Source organism: Oncorhynchus mykiss, chromosome 1, assembly GCF_013265735.2.
Source record: "Oncorhynchus mykiss isolate Arlee chromosome 1, USDA_OmykA_1.1, whole genome shotgun sequence".
Lineage (NCBI taxonomy): Eukaryota > Metazoa > Chordata > Actinopteri > Salmoniformes > Salmonidae > Oncorhynchus > Oncorhynchus mykiss.
In genome coordinates, this window is record NC_048565.1 from 71,979,393 (window position 1) to 72,000,437 (window position 21,045).

The 21,045-nt window shown below is 42.9% G+C and overlaps 1 protein-coding gene across 2 annotated transcripts in view; it reads right to left on the bottom strand.

The window, feature by feature from the left end:
- Window positions 1-15,417: 15,417 nt before the first annotated feature.
- The window catches only part of LOC110528682 (opioid growth factor receptor-like protein 1), a 6,451-nt gene continuing 823 nt past the window's right edge, over window positions 15,418-21,045 (bottom strand). The window contains exons 2-8 of one of the 2 annotated variants that reach the window (XM_021610818.2): window positions 20,849-20,902; window positions 20,369-20,446; window positions 20,204-20,282; window positions 19,985-20,063; window positions 19,177-19,243; window positions 18,869-19,014; window positions 15,418-17,618 (exon numbers count right to left, since the gene is read on the bottom strand). In XM_021610818.2, coding sequence (XP_021466493.2) covers window positions 17,141-17,618; window positions 18,869-19,014; window positions 19,177-19,243; window positions 19,985-20,063; window positions 20,204-20,282; window positions 20,369-20,446; window positions 20,849-20,902 — 981 coding nt within the window. In that variant the 3' untranslated portion in view covers window positions 15,418-17,140. The remainder of the gene's footprint in view (window positions 17,619-18,868; window positions 19,015-19,176; window positions 19,244-19,984; window positions 20,064-20,203; window positions 20,283-20,368; window positions 20,447-20,848; window positions 20,903-21,045) is intronic. The other variant, XM_021610825.2, reaches the window with a different exon arrangement.

Below are 21,045 nucleotides of genomic sequence, written 5' to 3' on the forward strand. Positions count from 1 at the left end.
TACCCTTTCACCAGCTGGTTTGTTTCCTAAACATCACTTTGGAAATAGGGGGAGAGATGCATTCTGTGGGTGAGAAAGGGATACCTACTTGTCCAAGGGCATCAGAAACAGAATGAAATAGAAACACATTGATTTGCTGTTCTCCTATTCATTTCTACTATCTGATCCAAAATTACTCAAATTCTTCTTAAGCTACTATTCTACATTCTTCAGTAGTATAGCACTGAGGGCTCAGGGCATTGGTCATCACAGTTTTCATAGGACAGTCGCAAACTATAGAGGTACACATTGCAGAGGGGTGTGTGAGTTTAAGTGAAATTGTCAACTCCCCATCAATTTCAATGTAGTCTACCATTAAAGATAACGGATGGACGTTCTATTCTGGAGTTTTGGGAACATCTGCGGACAGTTGGAGGTCATGGGATGGATGGCAAAGGAAGGACGCGCGCAAGGTAACTGAGCTGAGCAGGCTATTATTTTCCCGTCGATGCGCACAGTCCGGGCAGCCATTGGTCAGCTCTGACAGAAAAGGGGAGGTACTCGAGTCCAGAAATCTTTGTAGAAAATCTCCAGACTGAAGGACGGCAAAAAGGGTGACGGCGGACAAGGACGCTTTTAACATTTTGAAGTGTTCTACATCCATACTTTACAGCCTGATGTGTGTTTTTCTATATACTTTTCTGGGGTTATAGTGAACTTAATCCGAAGATGACGAAATATCGGGCTGCCAGTACTGCGAAAGCAGAGAGTTTATTGGTTGTCCCAGACCAGCATAACTTGCCGTTTTCACGCAGTTAACTTTTTACCTTTTCGTGGATGCGGTAAGTAGTCTACAGTGTGTCCAAAGTAATCGAGGATCGCATTTGGAAGAGGCGCAACTTCGCCTATTCCTCTTTTTTTTTCTCCACGGAGAAAAAAAAAATTCCCGGCTGTTCGCTTGGGATGTAATTGCGTTCCCAGGCAAGTTCAATGGCTCTGTAAGACTCAGAGAATAGCAAGCCATTCATGGCTGGGACAAAAACCCACTTATTTTATTATGTAGACAAGACTATCATTGTATCTTTAGAAACAAATTTAAATCAAGTACAATTACATGTAGATAAATATATTGATTGTTAAACTCAAATAATGGCACCATCATTCAGGAGTCAATAGGGTGCTACAGTAGTTATAGCAACAGTAGTTAAAGGGACTCTGCAAGACTGCAAACATGAAGCATCTGTACCCCCAAGTTATAGATACTGATACTGATACTACTTATTTTAGTTATACCTCCAAATGTGTCTATACAACACCCAATGTGTCTATAAAACACTTGACATCCTATATTTTGGCATGACATGATTTTTCACCTCTAAAGATTGATAGTTGTACTGTAAGTGTTAGTGGTTTTGTTTAATGGGGTTGTAAAGGGAAGGTCTTTCTTTGTGAAAGAGCCTATGTGTGTTGATCTAAACTTTTCTTCTGTCTGAGGGGTCTCTGGCTCAGCTCAGCTCACAGGACCGTTCCCATGGAGATGATGGGATCACTTCCTGTCTCAGAACAGGCCAGGTCGTGGAGTTTATGCTGGACCGGGAGTGTGAGTTACACACACAGAGATGCACACACAACAAAATGTTTTCAAGAGCATATACAAGCGCATTGCCTACACATCAACGCTTGCTCACTACACACACACACATGCAAACACTCTTCACCAATTAAAGGCCCAATGCAGTCAAAAACATGATTTCCTGTTTTTCATATATATATATGAATAATACTGTGAAATTGTGAAAATTATGATAATGCTCTTTTAGTGTAAGAGCTGTTTGAAAAACACACCTGAAATGTCTGCCTGTTTTGGTGGGATGGAGTTTTGGCGTGTCTGGTGACATCACCAGGCAGTATAATAGTTAATACACCAATAAGAAAGAGTTCCAAACCTCTCTGCCAATAACGGCTAGATTTCCAATCCCCACTCAGACCACTCCCAGACAGTCCTAGCTAAATTCTTGCTTGAGAAATGTCTAATTACTAAGAAACTATTTTTGTTTCTTTTTGACCATATTGATCAAAAACAATCACAGTAAGGTACTTAATTGTTACCCAGAAATGAGTTGAATGTTGAGAGAACTGCTGCATTGGACCTTTCAGTTTAGACCCCCCACCATGACTGACTGTTCACGTTTTCTCTGTCAAGCTTAGCATTATTTGGGAAAGTTTTTTTTGCTCTACTTGTATTGGGATCATGGGCGGCAGGACATTAGCACTCTGGTTGACCTTTGGGATGGGAGTTAGCGGTGTTATTCAGTGTTTCAGTGTCATGACTCACCGATCCTGTTAGTGTTCCCGATCGTGCTCGGAATACCGGCGTTCCGATTAAGTCTCGCTGGAGTCCTGTCCCAAGGTCATATGACTGCCACCCTGCACCTTCTCAGAATTTCTTGGAAAAAGCTAGTGAGAGAAAAGTTGAATGGGAGAGGGGGTAGGGTTAAGGGGCCGGGGTCTGTGCTATCAGATAGGGTATGGAAACACGTGACCGAACCGAAGGACTGAGCTAAACATACAGCCCTGGCAGTTTGACAACCGCAAGCCTTCATCACCTTTCTTTAAGTGAAGGACATAAGTCTTCAAAGTTGAGGAATGGGAAGGTAGTAAAGCTACGTAGGCAAGGAGTATGGAGGTCATAAGGCTTCATAGGCTAGTAGTGTGCATGAGGTCATCAGTCATCATGTACTTTTTTTTCTATCTAGAACCTAAAAGGGTTCTTTGGCTGTCCCCATAGGAGAACCCTTTGAAGAACCCTTTTGTTTCCAGTTAGATCCTTTTTGATTTCCATGTAGAACCCTTTACACTGAGGGTACTACCTGGAACCAAAAGGGGTTCTCCTATGGGGACAGCCCAAGAACCCATTTGGAACCCTTTTTTCTAAGAGTGTGGGGGGGGGGGGGGGGGGGTGTTGAGGTTACAGCAGAGCGGCTATGGGCTTGGATGAAGGATGTTTTGTGTTAAAGCAGAAGATAGTGGCAGGAATGATAAGCCTGCATAGCCAAGGAGTATGGAGGTATAATAATATTTTGAAGCTAAATACACAACGCAGAGACAGAGGACAATACAGTACTAACGATAAAATGAAAGTGTTATTTCTGAAATAGGGAATGAATGCAGCGACATGGGAGGAATTTGTCTATATATTCAACTTGAAATAGGATACTTGTTATTTGGCCATTAATCCAGTTTTATTGCAAGGAGTTCTAATTGGTCAACACAGGCTAGGGCTGGGTTATAAACTACATCCTTTCCCTTTGTTCAGGGAGAGAATCACTGAGAGAGCATCACTGAGGACAGGGGAGAATGACCATCTACTTCCAAGCATGATTTGTCCTTTTTGAATAAACCTATTTTCCTCCCCCAGATTTGCTTTGGGTCTGTGTTATTAAAGAATAACATCAACTACTAACAGATGTCAGGAGCCTGCATAGCCAAATAGCATGTTGTTTATAATCATGCCTAGAGTCACGGAGTTCTGTAGACTGTCCTGTTGTAGGAAGCCTGTCAGCTGAAGCCAGTGATAGGGGGAGTCTGTGTTGGCCCCCTTTCTCCTCTTGTGAGGTCCGCTATGCAGCAGTGATTTGTGTGGGTGTGTGTAATTGTGTTACAGGTGTTTTGAGTGTGTCTGCCAACTGGCAGGCAGGTGAAATGTGGCTCAGGCGTGATTTTAGGTGGAATGCTTTGATGACTGAGACCGTTAAACCAAGCAAGAATTCGGGTTCTCTGTCCAGTGTGTGTGTGTTCTATTCCGAGGGTGACCCAGAGCTCATAGAACCCCCAGACAAAGAACACTATAAACTCCCCACCTTTCCTTACCAGCTTGTTTGCAGTAACGTTCTCTGCCGTTTAGTCTAATACTGTTGAAGCTAAAGTTAACCCTCACTCTCACTACCTGCTATATCACACTACTCTGTCTTCTGTGGGTGGAGTCATAACCTTGCCGTGACTTTGACACCTTCCACAGAGGGGGAATACGCGGTTAAGGGGCAGGACCTTTGATACAGTGTGTTAAAATGTACAGGTCACACTGGCCTCAGTTCGTGACCCACATTTATACATTGGATTTGATGTATGACCCCCATGGCGTCTCATAAGGGACACGTGGAATTATAACACATTACATACAGGATATTTTAGCTGGAGAGGTTTTGGACCTATGAGTTCAGCGGGTCAGTCTTGAAGAGTGAGAAAGGCTACTGTATGGAAATAAAACTGGAAGGCAGTACTTCCCACCCATCCCCCTCTCCCATCTCCCTTCTCTCCTCTGTGTGCTTACCAGTTGCCAAGTGCTAAGAATCCGGGGAATGTGGGATTGCAGTATTCTGATAAAGTTTGCTTTGTTCTCTCCGTGACCTAAGCACTGGGATGGAGGCTGGAAGTCTAAGCCATAGCAGTGTCGTGGTCCACACACAAACACACATTATATAATTACACACACAGATACACATGTTCAGTTTACAGACCCAGACACACCCGACCATGATAGTGATGGTATCACAGCTGAACAAATGTGACAAAAACAGACATTCCACGGACATTAGGCCAACAGTAACACACTTAAACTGTCCACTCAATGTGAAATAGGTAGTTGGTTTGAATGATGGAACAGGGTTAGGGGATGGAGCACATGGAATAAGGTGCTATAGATTGTAGTGACTAATTTTATCTCGTCACTGTTTACACATGTAATTACATGCACAAATACATGTAGGCTCACACACACACAGCATAAACATCTATTCCCCTACATATAGGCACACACACGCACAGCATAAACATCTATTCCCCTACATATAGGCACACACACACACACACAACATAAACATCTATTCCCCTACATATAGGCACACACACACAGCATAAACATCTATTCCCCTACATATAGGCACACACACACAGCATAAACATCTATTCCCCTACATATAGGCACACACACACACGCACAGCATAAACATCTATTCCCCTACATATAGGCACACACAAATGTCACGCAGAGGTTAGGGTGTGTGTGGTAAACAAGGCAATGAGCACTTTGATTGTGGGGTGGGAGGAGGAGTGGGATACCAGGGGGAGGCAGGAAGTCAGAATTTTGGTTGGGGGATCAAGGGTGGAAAGGCCACTGGGAGAGAGGTCTACAGTGCAGACACACTGCTTTGCGTGTGAAGGAGCAGTTGTTTCATGTGTGTGTGTGTGATGGCTAAACAGAAGCCCTGTGTGGTGTTTACATGGTAAATATGATGCCAGTACATTGTGTGTGGGGGCTGTCGTTGTGGTATGTCACATGCTGACAGAATGCTTACAGATCAACAAAGGAAAGGCAGAGAAAACATACTGGAGACCAGTGACTATATACTGGACTCAGAATCTGCAGTTACAGAGCCAAGTTGATTGAAGATTTGAGATTTTGACGGGAGCCGTGTTTGTATTTAGAATGTTGCTGGACCTTTGGTGCTAACTTGAAGACAGTTGACCCAACCGAACTTTAGCTGTACCATAGGTGGCCAGTGGCACCTTTTTAAATTGGGAGGACAGACTCCTAGTAATGACTGGAACGAAATCAATAGAATATGCATCAAACACATCAAACACATGGTTTCCATATGACTATGCTGTATGTTACCAAAACCTAGTGCAAGTAATGCCCAGTGTTTGGTTTGAGCAGTGTCCATGTACCCTCTCCAGCACAGCTGGCAGTATGGGCTACTGTAAACATCCTTGACTGAAAGCTGGTGTTTCATATAGGGCTTTCAGTCGGATGTTTGCAGCAGCCAACTGCCATTATCATCGCAACTACTATACAGCTATTTTTTTTTACATGGCAACAACTGTGATAGCCATCACTATTAGGCTTAGAGTCAACTGTATTTGTCATAGAGGCTTTCACTGCATGCACATAGAGCCATACATGGAGAAACCTGTAGTGTGGACTATGACCAATCTGTAACATGAATTGATCAATTAAATCCAAGGATGTTTAGTGGAACAAACCGTTTCACCCTCTGGATATCTCTCTGTGTCACAGGCCAGTCCCAGGGGACTTCATATATTGATGGATCTCAATTATGACCACTGAGAAGTGAACGAACTGGAGACACACAAACTGCTACTTTCCACGACACTGTCTGTCTGTTGGCACCGTCTCTGATGATTGTGCCCAAAGGACTTTAGAAAAACAGAGTGGGAGAAAGAGGGAGGAGAGGAAACGGCTCTGTTCATGGCAGTTGGTTCACAGTAGCAGGGAGGGGTTACATCCTAAGGAGAGAGGAGAAGTGGCGGGGGGTGAGTGAAAACCGGACACTACTTTATCTACTGCCTTTTCTGACCACTGATCTCAGAGGACATGACAAGCTATAGAAGCATGGTAGAAACCTGTCAAGTCCTTTTACCAAACAGTGCTCTTGAAGGAAAGGAGACAAGGACAGTACGCTGTTAATGAGTATTGAGACACAGTCGTGTAAAGTTTAGGATTAGGGTAATCTGATCTGTGGGTAAGGATGAGTTCTAACTGCCGACCTATGACCTCTCCGGGTTTCAGGCAGTGTAAACATCCTACACTCTCAGCGGCGCCCTCTAGTAGCCGGGAGTGGGATGTTTGCGCTGCCTGACTTGGGAACGCTCCTGGAATACTGCGGAGCACTTTGGGAATGCCGACCGAGGCAGAGCAGGAAATAGGGAGGGGCCGCCATCTGATTGGCTGTGACTTGTGACATGTCTGCTCCGGTGGGACAGGACCACCAATCTCACAACAGACTCGCTGCAGGAAACACACACACTTGCGTGAACACACGACACACAATATACACTGCCGGTCAAAATATTTTCAAAACACCCTCTCATTGAAGTTTTTTTCTTTATTTGTACTATTTTTTACATTGTAGAATAATAGTGAAGACATCAAAACTATGAAATAACACATGGAATCAAGTAGTAACCAAAAAAGTATTAAACAAATCAAAATATATTTGAGATTCCTCAAAGTAGCCACCCTTTGCCTTGATGAAGCTTTGCACACGCTTGGCATTCTCTCAACCAGCTTCATGAGGTAGTCACCTGGAATGTAGAAAATAGTAAAAATAAAGAAAAACCATTGAATGAGTAGGTGTTCTAAACGTTTTGACCGGTAGTGGTCGTGCACACAATCGTACATATTTGCACATACTGTATGCACTCCCAGACCCCCAAAAATTGAGCCAAAAAATGAAGAGGAAGCAGTTACACTTAAATATAAAAGAAATGTATATTGCTTTGTCATTTTGTGTCCCTAAACAAATATAGGCACTATAAACTATGTATGAAGCCCAGACTGTGTATGTACTCTATACAGTATGTAAAGCCTGGTCCCAGTAGAGAATTGAACCTATTTTCCTGTCACAGATATACCAATCCTAATGTAATGTTATATATAGGTGTGCTGATCTAATGGACCATGTCCTCTGCTATGTGTTGACCGAAGCCTATGGTATGTTAAGTGGCTGTGGGAGGCACAACGCACAGAGGAAGTCGACACAAACCATTGTGTGATTGGGGCAGTGTTGTAAAAGTGTGTGTGTGTGTGTACACCAGTGTGCCCTGACCTGGTCAGTTCAGTTGGAACCAGACCCACCCAGACTGACGTCACTGCAACAGGGAGCCCAAAAGGAAGTAGCTATAAATACCTTCAGATGACCCCACAGAGACACACACAGCCCTCTCCATGTCTCCTACCATTCCTCCATGGAATGGGTTAGATTTAGTGACCTTGTTCTACTGTTATTACTCCCTAACCCCAATGTTCTTTGTGTTTAGCTTGCTTGCTCTATCTATTTAGCTAGCTAGCTGACGTCACAGGAAGAAATGGAAGCTTTTCCTTCATTCAGACTCTAGAGGGCGTCCTTTCTCCATGGTTTACTTTTTCTGAGGCAGTGTTGAATATGCAGTAATGCCTTCCCTTTCAATTCACCACAAAAGGTTTGCCTTGCAGATATAGATAGAGGACTCATCTTTATATCTGTGCCATTATAGCGTCTGTGTCAGCATGGGCTGTGCCATTGAGGCTACAACCCATTGGAATCCCCACCCAGTTGACTGCTTTAAAATGGCGTAAGCATGGTGGAAACTAGGCTTGGGAATAGCAATGGGAGGGTTTTTCAATACCGTCAATATCGTTTAAACAATTTCTTATAGGTTTTTCAATAAATTGTCATATTTGTAGCTACTTTTTAAGTAAATACCTGAAGTCAACTTGTGCAATACGTTAGGAGATAAAGCAGACTGCGTTCTTAATTTCACCTATCACATTATTTGAAATAGTTCCACAGAGCATTTGAGACAGTCATATGTTTGTTTGTAAACAGCACAACAGGAGAAAGTGTGGTGTTGTATATTGAAAGCCAACAGTGTTTTTGTTGCTTCAATAGAGTGATCAGGGACGTGCAACACTAGTTTTCCTTCACAGAAAATACATTAGTGTAACACATTCGGCAAAATATATCTTCATTTTCTTCAGATGATGGCAGAAGTGGAACACTGGCAGTAAATGAGCTTACAATGAAATGGCAATGTATTTTTTTTGCAAAAATGATTAATGGCCATCATATTTCTAATGTTTGTCATAGAAATAATGTAGCCAGCTACATTTCTTGAGGTTTTGCTTAAAGTTAATCTTGCATTTTACAGAATAAAAGTAAGCTTGCTACACCAAGAAAAGTCCTGAAGAAAAGTAGCTACAATTCAGTCAGAGCGCTGTCTGCTGAGAGAACGCAGTTCAAGAATTCTCATCCGAGTGGAGAAGTGCAACTGAAGCACAAAATTAGTCTGACTAATTAGTCTAACAATGTTTGAAGTGGAACTAACAGCGTTTTAACTACTTTGCAGATATGAAACAGACAATCGTAATATCAGTCAAAAATATACAATTCACAGTTTATTCTACAAAACAAACTTGATTTAAAAATAATTTCTGTGACTCAACATTCCATGGTGTACACTAAGGCCTTGTTGGCAAACTATATGGATGCAGTTCAATGCCTGATTCATATAATTTACCAATACATTTCTTGGTAGTCCAAAAAATATTGCTTTCATGTTGTGAATCACAGCTGGCCTGGTACATTGGCCAATATTTTGGCCAAAAACAGACTAATGTGACTAAGGCTTGGAATATCAAAACAATCAAACTAGCAAAGTCAGTCTTAATGTGGCTAATAGGCTAGGGTATCTATTTATGTAGCAAGCTAAAAACACGGAGCCTAACGTTAGCTAGCTAACGAGGAGTGGGTGGGTGAGTGACTGACATTGTCCCTTCCATATTGTTTTTCGGTGGCTGTACACAGCTAGAGATACAGGTGTCATTTGGTTAGCTAGCAAGAACTTTAACGACTGTTATACATTTAGCATATGTCTTGCATTCGCAAATTCACTCTGGCTATCTACTCCGAATTCAGACGACTGAATATGAATATGACCGGTGTCAGTAAACGTAGCCAAAACAGCCTAACAAGCTCAGCAAGTAAAATGGTCAGAGTGAGGTGTTCTCTCATTTGTGTCTGGAAGTAGCTAGCTAACAAGCTAGCCAACTTTAGCCAGTTAGCTTGGGTGCTTGGTTTTTGACAAGCATGCATTTACAGGCAAGCTGCAGAATGACGAGTAGGCTACAATTTCCCATTGTTTATCAGTGCAATTTTGACAGCCAACTAGCTCAAGAAGTTGAGGGTTTATCTAATGTTCCTTCGTTAGATTTTAGCTGATCTTGCTTGGGCTAGCATTAGTTGTTGATCTTGTTGTTGATGTGCATAACTGAGGGAGAGAGAACCTACCTTTTCATGTTTGTTTGATGAATGACTGTAAAGTTCCCAAATGTAAGAGGACTTCCGCGGTGTTGACATATTTGTAGAAATCCATTCAAATGAGTTCTAATGATCTAAAGTCGTGCTGTTGCAACTTCCTGTAAACACACAGTCCAATTAAAAGTGAATGATGGCAGGCCCATCTGCCTGTAAACACACAGTCCAGTTCAAAGTGAATGATGGCAGGCCCATCTGCCTGTAAACACACAGTCCAGTTCAACGTGAATGATGGCAGGCCCATCTGCCTGTAAACACACAGTCCAGTAAAACGTGAATGATGGCAGGCCCGTGTGGCAAATGGCTTGTTTGTATGAAGGCCTACTTTATCTCTGATTGGCTATAGCGCACCGGTCTTGGACGAGACGGATGTTTTTTATTAGGTTTTATTTGCTGCAGTGTCCATTAGTTGTCCAAACGCACAGCAGCTTTCCCACTATATTGCTATAGAATTTTCACAAATGCCTTAGTATACGTAATTCCTAAACCTTCTAAGAATTTATGAAAATGTGAACATTTTTACGTTTGATATTCTTCCTGGGGCTGTAGATGAACAGATTTTAGTCAGATTTGAGTAAGTAAGGGGCTGAATTGTGCTGTGTTTAAGAAGTCAAAGCCCTTTGGATGAGTTATCTGTATCTTGATTTTAATATGTTTTTTCTTCTCTCTGTTCTTAGCCCTTCTGCTCCTCCCCCTTCTTCTCAGAGCAGAGCAAGCAGGCCCATTGCCCTAGCGATTCCACACAGACATAGCGTGTACACATGCTGCTCCAGAGCCAGTACTGTTCTTCCTTCCGACAAGTACGTCTCTCAACTTTGTTCATTTACACAATGTCCTTTGTTCACATTTGCTTATAAATGTTCTAAACTCACCAAAAATTATATTTGGTAGCTCCTACCTATATATGTATAACTTTGAGTTGGATTGCCTCTGCGCTCGTTAAACATATTTAGCTAGCAGTCTCAATGGAAATTCACAATTATTTGTGCTAATTTTGTTAGCATTCTGGTAATAGACACCGAATGGGCTTTTTTTTGGTGTTTTTTGGCCGGTAATACCATAAAACCTGGAATGAGAGGACGGTATGACAATAAGAGAAAATCTGGATACTGTCCAACCATAGTGGAAACCCTCGATGGCGCTGCCCTTGCTAAAATGCTTTTGGCCGCTAGAGGCCTCTATCATTCTCTGCTTGCAGATCACACATTGCATCGGAAGTACCATAGAATTACTGCCTTATATATTATCCAGAATGACTATAGGCCTGATTCCACACTGAACACTGCTTCTCTTCCCTTGATGACTCACTCTTGCAGGTCTTAAAAGACTGCAGAGGTGTTGGCATGGTGATAGTTCCAGCTCTTCAAATAGGGTGAAGTTGAGAGTTTCTGTGTTAGTGTGTGCTTTTAATAACAGTAAATATGTGTCATTTGTTTGATCTAACAATTGTTTTAAATGTTCAATGTATTTTGAATTTGATGAATAAAGGCTATTCTTCACCACAACCTTCTCTGTTTTGTAATTAATCATGTGTGTCATTTATTTCAATGAGAGTAAAACACTCATGGGTTTACTATCATCCTCGAGACTAAACCATGGGTTTACTATCATCCTCGAGACTAAACCATGGGTTTACTATCATCCTTGAGACTAAACCATGGGTTTACTGGGTTTACCATCATCCTCAACTCTTGCGGTGCTGTTGGTCTCACTTGGACTGTTTAGGGGATTCACATGCTTTCTATCTCTATTCCAATATTTATATCACTGCTTGTCTTTCTGCCATGAGGAACTGAAACCTGGGTCACAGAGCTGACCTGGGGATTTCTGCGGTGAATGGAACAGCTGGCTGAGCCACCCCTCTCTCTCACAAACACACCACACACACACACACGCACAATGCTGTTATACACTATGACATTAACACATTCGCACACAAAATTACTGCACACAAATAGACATGGAATAACATGTACTTTGTACAGCTGGAGAGGCAGGATTATGTGAGTATTGTGATCATGTTGGATCACAGTAACAGTCTGACCAAGAAAGGTCAAAGGTTAATCAAGCACATTGTGTGTGTGTGATTCCATCTCATGTAACCTTCTGTGAACCCCCTTAACCACATATCATTGAATCATTCATTCATGGTCAACTCCTTGGTCAAATAAGTTGGTCAAATGTTGGTCAAATAAGCATACTCCAATATTGTCTTTGTCCTTATGGGTGTAGGCTTCTCTAATTTTCACTTCTCTTTCTGCGCCTTGTTACTCAGAGATCTGCTTTCTAACTAGTTTCGACCTCAGACTGAAACACCCCGAAATGTAAGTCCAGTTTCGTCTGAGAAACCTAGGATGCCATTTTGAAATATAGAGTGGTTATAGTCTCTCGTAACAGACAGCGCATGTGAAATTTGGTTTTGAGTGCCGAGATTAAAGGTCGTCCAATCCAACCATAATACTGTTGCATTTTATATTTTGCAATGTTCATCTGAAGGGCATGATTTAATATTTAATACATTTTATACAGTAGTGGTTTGTTTATGTATGTCCAAGATAAATTCCCCATTTGGAACAAAGTTTCTTATGAATCTTTTCCTCTTTATTTGCCATATGGTACCTTCCAGTTCACATGTGTATTATACAGTATACGAGTTCTGAATGTCACTCTGATTTGTTACATGGAACTGTAGATGAGAACGCACAAACGCTAAATTGGATTAGATGCGTCATATGCACCTCTTACAAATAGCTAATATAATACATACAATGTGTTAGAGGTTGAACTTTTGATTGGCCCACATAACAAAATATTTCTCGCCAAAAATGTGTGGATGTTAGGTGAGGATAATTATGACACCAACTCTGAGGGACAAATCCCTGGAGCCCACTGGTGGTACAGACGGAAAGAAGCTTCTTATCTTATCAGGTGCAGACACAACACCTGCACGAGTTTCCAGTCCAAACTTCAGAGGAAACTGAAACAAGAAGAGGAGTAACACACCGTGAAGCCATCTGGTACAGATAGCTAAGACATAAGCTCTATTCTGGAAGGAGAGTGAATGTCAGTCTCACACATGGGCAGACAGGCGTGCACACAAACAGATCTGTGACATTATTGTAACACATAAAGCACATACACATGCTGTGATACTGGTACAGATGTGTGGTTTTAGGATTAGTGGTTTGTAGTGTGTGTGTGTTACAAGATGAAGAGACAATATTTTGGCCTATTTGGTCCTTCTCTGTAAGACAATGCCGCCAATTGAAATAGTCTCTCTCCTTTACACATACCCACACACAGGGTGAGTCACTCGCTCTGCTCCAGCACCCATTCCAGGAGGCAGCCGCCTCATTCTGTCAGTATGAATCAGTGCTGTGGGTACACTGCACTTAACCCACAGTAACAACCACTCCCCAACACAGAATACCCCATACTCCTACCCAACACACCACAACATCCATCCCCCCAACATAGCTCAACATAAGTACCCCAACACAGCTCACCACAGAATGCCCCAACACAGTTCACCCCAGAATACCCCAACACAGCTCACCACAGAATACCCCAACACAGCTCACCACAGAATACCCCAACACAGCTCACCACAGAATGCCCCAACACAGCTCACCCCAGAATACCCCAACACAGCTCACCACAGAATACGACAACACAGCTCACAGCTCACCACAGAATACCCCAACACAGCTCACCACTACCTCTAATTATACACCACACATTTCACCAGGGAAACTTCTACCCAAATGACACTAGGTGCAGACTGCCTCTACTTCCACTCCCAACACATGACACTGAACCCACCATACCCACACACTCAAATCAAATACATTTTATTTTGTCTCATGCACCGAATACAACAGGTGTAGGTAGACCTTACCATGAATTGCTTACTTACAAGCCCTGAACCAACAATGCAGTTCAAGAAATAGAGTTAAGAAAACATTTACTAAATAAAATAAAGTAAAAAATCAAATATGAAGTAACACAATAAAATAACAATAACAAGGCTATCTATACAGGCGGTACCGGTACCGAGTCAATATGTGGGGGTACAGGTTAGTTGAGGAATTTGTACATGTAGGTCGGGGAAAAGTGACTATGCATAGATAATAAACAGCGAGTAGCAGCAGTGTAATAACAAAGGGGGGGGGGGGGGGGGGGGGGGGTAGTGTCATTGTAAATAGCCCGGGTGGCCATTTGATTAATTGTTCAGCAGTCTGACGACCCCAATCCAGAACAAAGTGTGACACAACAGTCCCCATCTACCACTCTGTACTCAACACACAACATTATTAACATCAACCAATATCTAGTAAGACAGCAAGGCTTTACCTTACACAATAAGCCCTAATTAAATACATGCATTCTCTTAGAAGGCATGATTAGCTGCTGTTGACATGACGTGTGTGTGTGTGTGTACGTACGTGTGTGTGTGTCATATCCCTCACACATTCTTCTTCTCACCAAACACACACCTCAATTAGCAGAAACCAGTGTGTGTTATTTTAGTGTTTAAGATTCCAAATGTCTGCTGTACACTGACATTTCCATAACTCTGGAGATCCATGGCTCTCTTCAGACTCATCTGTGTGCTACAGGCTATACACTCACCTTTTGTGGTAAACTGGCATTGGGCAGTCAGGGTTATCGTAGGTCTGGCTCATAGAATGGCTAGAACATACATATTCTATCCATCTAATGGTGAATTTCGAGAGCTTGGGACTAGAAGGTTTTATCTGAGTTATTGACATAGCCTTGTTCTGTTTAATGTTCTCTAGCTACACTGAGTGTACAAAACATTAAGAACGCCTTTGTTAATATTGAGTTGCACCCCTCCCCCCTTCAGAACAGCCTCAATTCACCAAGGTATGGACTCTGCAAGGTGTTGAAAGCGTTCCACAGCGATGCTGTCCCATGTTGACTCCACTGATTCCCACAGTTGTGTCAAGTTGGCTGTATGTCCTTTGGGTGGTGGACCATTCTTGATACGCGCGGGAAACTGTTGAGCGTGAAAAACCCAGCAGCATTGCAGTTCCTGACACAAACCGGTGTGCCTGGCACCTACTAACATACCCCGTTCAAAAGCCCTTAACTTGTGTCTTGCCCATTCACCCTCTGAATTGCACACATACACAATCCATGTCTCAATTGTCTCAAGGCTTAAAAATCATTCTTTAACCTGTCTCATCTACACTGATTGAAGTGGATTTAACAAGTGACATCAGTAAGAGAGTATAGATTTCAGCTGGATTCACCTGGTCAGTCTATGTCATGGAAAAAGCAGGTGTTCTTAATGTTTTGTACACTCAGTGTATATAGTACTCTAAATACCCCAATTAATGTCAAGTTCAAAAGAATAAAGATGGAAATTGCTGACACCATTCAAACAAATGAGGGTTCAGAACTTTTTGCAGATAGAACCTTGGTTGTTCTTGGTACATGCCTAACAAAGAGAAATGGATCTGTTTGGGTTTGTCTATAGTGACGAGCCACTCCCATATACTCTCTCTCTATCTCTCACAAAGTACACATGTTCTTTTGCTGTTGCTTTGCCATCATTTATTACAGCAGCCATAAAATTATGCTCCACAAACTGTCTTATACAAATCATAAGAATTTACAAAACACACTTATGAAGGGAACCTTTACACATCCAGAGACCAATCAGTCACAAGGAAGACAACAGAGAGAGAGAAAGAGAGAGCGAGAGAGATGCATCTATACCTGACACAGAACACGTACGCATCGACAAGACGTGCTTCCCAGCGTTCCATAGACTGGATGTACAGTTAGTCCTCTTCCCTCAGTCGTCTCCTCTTCCCCATCCTCCCATCCTCTCCCAAGCCTATCTAGACCCAGATGACGATAGGGACAGTTAAACAACGTGAGTGTCTTTAGAGAAACAGAGAGAGGGAGGAGATCCTTCTTTATCATAAGCCTCTGAGAGAAGGGGGAACGTGAGGGAGTAAATTAGTCATTTTAACTGGTCTTCATTGGCACATTTTAACATGGCAATCCCAACCAATAATGTATGGCTAGGGAGAAGGAGAGAGAGAATAAGACAGAGAGAGTTGGATCCAAGCCATCCACTCAGCCTCCTTTTTGAGAGGCTATACTACAAATGTGTATATACATACACTCAACAGTTCTGCATTTTTTTTCTCCCCAATAAAAAAACAACATCATCCTCATTAGGATTCTTAGGAATTATTCCCCAATAGAATGGTCCAGGATTCAGGACCCAAGTGCCAGGTATTGTTGTGAATCATGTGTATGCTAGATGACTCAGATGTAAATGTACTGTAAAATGTGTACCCTACAGAAACGTGCTATCCCAAGCTGCCGTCCAGTTATTTGCCTGTTATAATCATACTGGTACATTGAAACGTTCGGTTTGAAACGTTCGGTTTCTGTTCTTATGGAAGCAAATCGTGCCTTTTACTCTAAAACCCATCAGCTAACCAAATTCATATATGAAAATATGTAACTGAAACATTGATCAGTACACACACACACACACACACACACACATCCCTAACTGAACACAATTAACCAATAAAAGATGAATAGAAAAGAGGCACTTCAGATAGTCGTAGTACACACACTGCTTATCACAAACACACTAGTCTCAACACACACATACTATCTAGTAGCTACAGTATTAACACTTCAGCCCATGTTTTCAATCGCATTACAGTATACCTGAAAATCTCATATGAGCCTGTGCGTCTGACTAGCTTGGCTGCTCTGAAAGCTCCAGAAGGCTTTGTGTAGGAAGATGGGATCCGACAGCCAATGATTCACCCTCATTGCCAGGATCAGCAGCCATTAGGAAGATCAGCTCAAGAAGGAACCAGGAAGTAACAGAGATATCTCATATAGGAAGACACAGATTGTCAAAGGTGCAAGATTCCACACAGCAGCCGCCTTGTCAAGCAGTTGTTCAATCCTATCAGATTGTTGTTTCATACTTCCAACCAATCAGGCTGTTTGTTGTATGCTAACTCCTAAATGTGAGCTGCTTGGCTAGAAGGGTCTGTACAATTATGAGTGGATTGCCAAGTGCAGTCAATCAATACAAAAGGACAAAATGCATTGTGATAGAGAGAAAACATTGCAAGAGTAGTTTAACGTTAAGGATTGTGCTGCATACTAAACTTAGCCTCTACAACTTAGCTACGACTTTTAAGTCCATAAAAACATTGCATGGGCCAGTATTTCTACAATGACCGCCCCCCCATCAAAAAAAAAAAACTATAATCCCTTCAGTCTTCCAGTGGTACAGTCTCAATGTACTCGCCCTTTACCCCCTCTTGGAGGGATTTCGTGGAAGCGGAACAGCCCTTGGTTCCCTTCCCCTCTCCTCCTCCATCCCCCCCTCCCCCTGAGTCCTGCTTCGTCAGCGGATTACGAGCCCTATGGGGGTCTCCTCCGCTCCTCTCCCTCTCCAGGATGGATCCTGGCCCGGCCCCAGCTCCTCTTCTCCTGGCCGGGGGCCCCCAGAGGAAAGTGTTGGCCGGCTGGTAGTGCTGTTGTGCGTAGCGGAGCAGGCTGCGGCGGAGGGAGCGTGGGCGGATTGTGTAGACGTAGTACTCCAGGATGCTGTGCAGCATGTTGGGCAGGGTGCCTCGACACAGAGCCTCGTCCAGTAGCAGACGCACCAGGGGGGCTTTGAAGGCCTCGAAGCCAAGCTCACCCAGAGACTTGAGAATGCGCGTGATCCGCAGGTAGTTGTGCTGTGACCTAATGACAGAGGGAGAAATAGGTAGGTTACTCATCACATGAGTGTATTTCCCCAAACCTCATCTTTCTTGCATGTCAGAGAGAGAAAAATAATGCAAGACAATGACACAGAAGGAATTAATACTCTTTGTGTGTGTGTGTGTGTGGGTGTATGTTTGTGTGTGCATGTGTGTGCACATGTGTGTTTGTACGTGTGCTTGTGTATACGTGTGTGTGCACGTGTTTGTGTGTGTGTACGCACGTGTGTGTGTATACAAGTGTGTGTGTGTGCGTGTGAATATATGCATGTGCGTGTGTGTTTGAACGTGCGTGTGTGTGTGAGTGAGTGTGTGTGTTTTTGTGTGTGTACGTGCATGTGTGTGTGTGTGTGTATACGTGTGTTTTGTGTGTGTGTGTGTGTGTGTGTGTGTGTCCAGTATGTGCGTGTATGTTTGTGTGTGTGTGTGTTTGTGTGTGTCCAGTATGTGCGTGTATGTTTGTGTGTGTTTGTGTATGTGTTTGTATGTGTGTGTGTGTGTGTATCTGTATGTTTGTGTATGTATGTTGTGTGTGTGTATGTGCGTGTGTGTTTGTATGTGCGTGTATGTTTGTGTGTGTGTTTGTGTGTGTATACGTGTGTTTTGTGTGTGTGTGTATACATGTGTTTTGTGTGTGTGTACGTGTGTGTGCGTGCTTGCGTGTGTGTGTGTGTGTGTGTTTGTGTGTACAGTATGTGCGTGTATGTTTGTGTGTGTTTGTGTGTGTTTTTGTGTTTGTATGTGTTTGTGTATGTTTGTGTATGTATGTTGTGTGTGTGTGTGTGTGTGTGTATGTGCGTGTGTGTTTGTATGTGCATGTATGTTTGTGTGTGTGTGTGTGTTTGTGTGTGTGCATTTTTGTGTATGTGTTTGTGTGTGTGTGTGTATGTGTGTACGTGTGTCTGTGTGTTTGTGTGCATGTGCGTGTGCACTTGTTTGTGTGCACGTGTGTGTACATGTGTTTGTGTGTGTACGTGTGTGTGTGTGCTGTGTGCATGTGTGTGTATGTTTGTACGTGCGTGTGTGTTTGTGCGTATTTTTGCGTATGTGTTTGTGTGTGTGTACGTGTACGTGTACGTGTACGCGTGCGTGTGTATACGTGTGTTTTGTGTGTGTGTGTGTACACGTGTGTGTGTGTATGTGTACGTGTGTGTGTACGTGTGTGTGTGTGTACGTGTGTGTGTGTGTACGTGTGTGTGTGTGTGTGTGTGTACACCTGTATGAATCACTCACTCATTGAGATGCTGGAAGCGTTCTTGCCAGTTGGAAGCTCGGGTGACATTCCCAATCTTATCCAGGAGTTTGATTCCGTAAAAATCCAGCATGAGTGTGTACGCCAGCAAGAATCGCCGCTTGGCCTCCCGAGTGCTTAGGAATTCCTTTGGGACATAGCAACGATCAGTTGGAGTATATCCCACAATATTCCAAATTCCTGTACAACATGAAAACATACTGCCATTTTCAGATCATTAAAACCACAATGGTCAAGTTGCAGTCAAATCGGTCAATGTGTGGTTATGTGGTCCTGTTACGGTCTTTACCTTGATCTCCTCCTGAGTGAGTTCTTGAGCATAGAGGTTGAGCCCTTGCTCCCTCAGAGGGAAAAGCCTGCAGGAAAGACAAAGAGAGAGATGAACGTCACAGAGTGTGTTTATCTCTCTGCCACTGACTTTTCTATGCATGCCTCCCCATCCTCTCTTTCCTGTCGTCATTGTCTTTCTCTTGCTCTCCCCCTCTGCCCTCTATTTCTCTATACACATCTTCCTTTCTCCTTCTCTCTCTCTCGCTGACGTCTCTAATTAAGTCAATTCAAGGAGTGCCAGCCATCCTTCTGCACGTGCTCAGTGCTTCTTAGACACCCCACTCATTTATATTATGCTAATGATCAGCTCTGTCAGAAAGGAGAGAACGACAGAGAATGAGAGGAAGCGAGAGATAATAAGGGTGGCGCTAAAGGGTGTAAGTGAGATTGGCAGCATATGTGTGAACCTCAGTGGTGTGACTATTTTTTCTTGGTGTTGTGTGGGTCTCTAAGTTATGTAGGTCTGTGTCAGAGAACTGGCTGAACTTTGCTATTCTCCTTCCTGCTTGTGTAAGACAGTTTAGTTCCTGCAAATAAGAATGAGATACATTTCTATGTCCATACATACATATGTAACAGACCCGGGTTCAAATACTACTGTTTGAATGAGCTTGCCTGGTCCCATAACTGCAAACCCTGTCATCTGGCACTCCTGGCAGGCTAGAACAAACACTCAATGTTTTTGAAATATTTGAAATAGTATTTGAACCCAGTAATCGCAGGTGCACATGACACACACATCCATAGTAACTTGACGGAGCTCTCACCACTGTATGTAGGTGTGATTGTGCTCCAGTTTGTCGTAATCTCCTTTCCATTTGGTCAGGATCTCCTCAATGAAGATGACTAGAGATGGATTCAGGTCAATCACATAAATTATACAGCTTAAAATGTGTGTGTGTGTGTGTGTGTGTGTGTGTGTGTGTGTGTGTGTGTGTGTGTGTGTGTGTGTGTGTGTGTGTGTGTGTGTGTGTGTGTGCACTGACCATCTGGTATTAGAGGGATCGTGTTCAGGTAGAAGCGAAGGTTGCGGTACTCATTAGGTAACCGGGGCTCCTTGTAGTTCTAGGGGGGAGAGGAAAAGGAGGAAAAGTCAGGAAGTGTGTGTGTGTTTGCGCGTGCGTGTGTGTGTGAGTGTGTGTGGAGCGTACCGGGTAGCTGTGGCGATATTTGTAAAGATCCTTTGCAGCATAAAAGCTCCTCTTCATCTTGGTGCTAGAGTCAGAGAACTGAGAGAGAGAGAGAGAGAGAGATGGAGAGAGTGTAAGTAAACACTGACTGGTTGCAACTCACAGAGTGTAAGTTAACACTGACTGGTTGCAACTCACAGAGTGTAAGTTAACACTGACTGGTTGCAACTCACAGAGTGTAAGTAAACACTGACTGGTTGCAACTCACAGAGTGTAAGTAAACACTGACTGGTTGCAACTCACAGAGTGTAAGTAAACACTGATTGGTTGCAACTCACAGAGTGTAAGTAAACACTGACTGGTTGCAACTCACAGAGTGTATGTAAACACTGACTGGTTGCAACTCACAGAGTGTAAGTTAACACTGACTAGTTGCAAGTCAAGTTATATAAAATAATAATAAAGACAATTGACTCATTATAGAAAAATATTGTTGTTTACCTCTTTTGTACCAATGAGCAGAGATGCTGCCCTATTGTAGAGTTGTTGAGTAGGCTATTGTCATAAAAATAACAAAAAAAATTAACAAAAAGAGAAAGCCCAAAGGCCTAGACCGGAAAACAGCAATGAATTGGGGGAATGAGCATACTGTGACATTGACCCAAATCAGAGGCAGGAAGATTGGCTCCCCATATCTG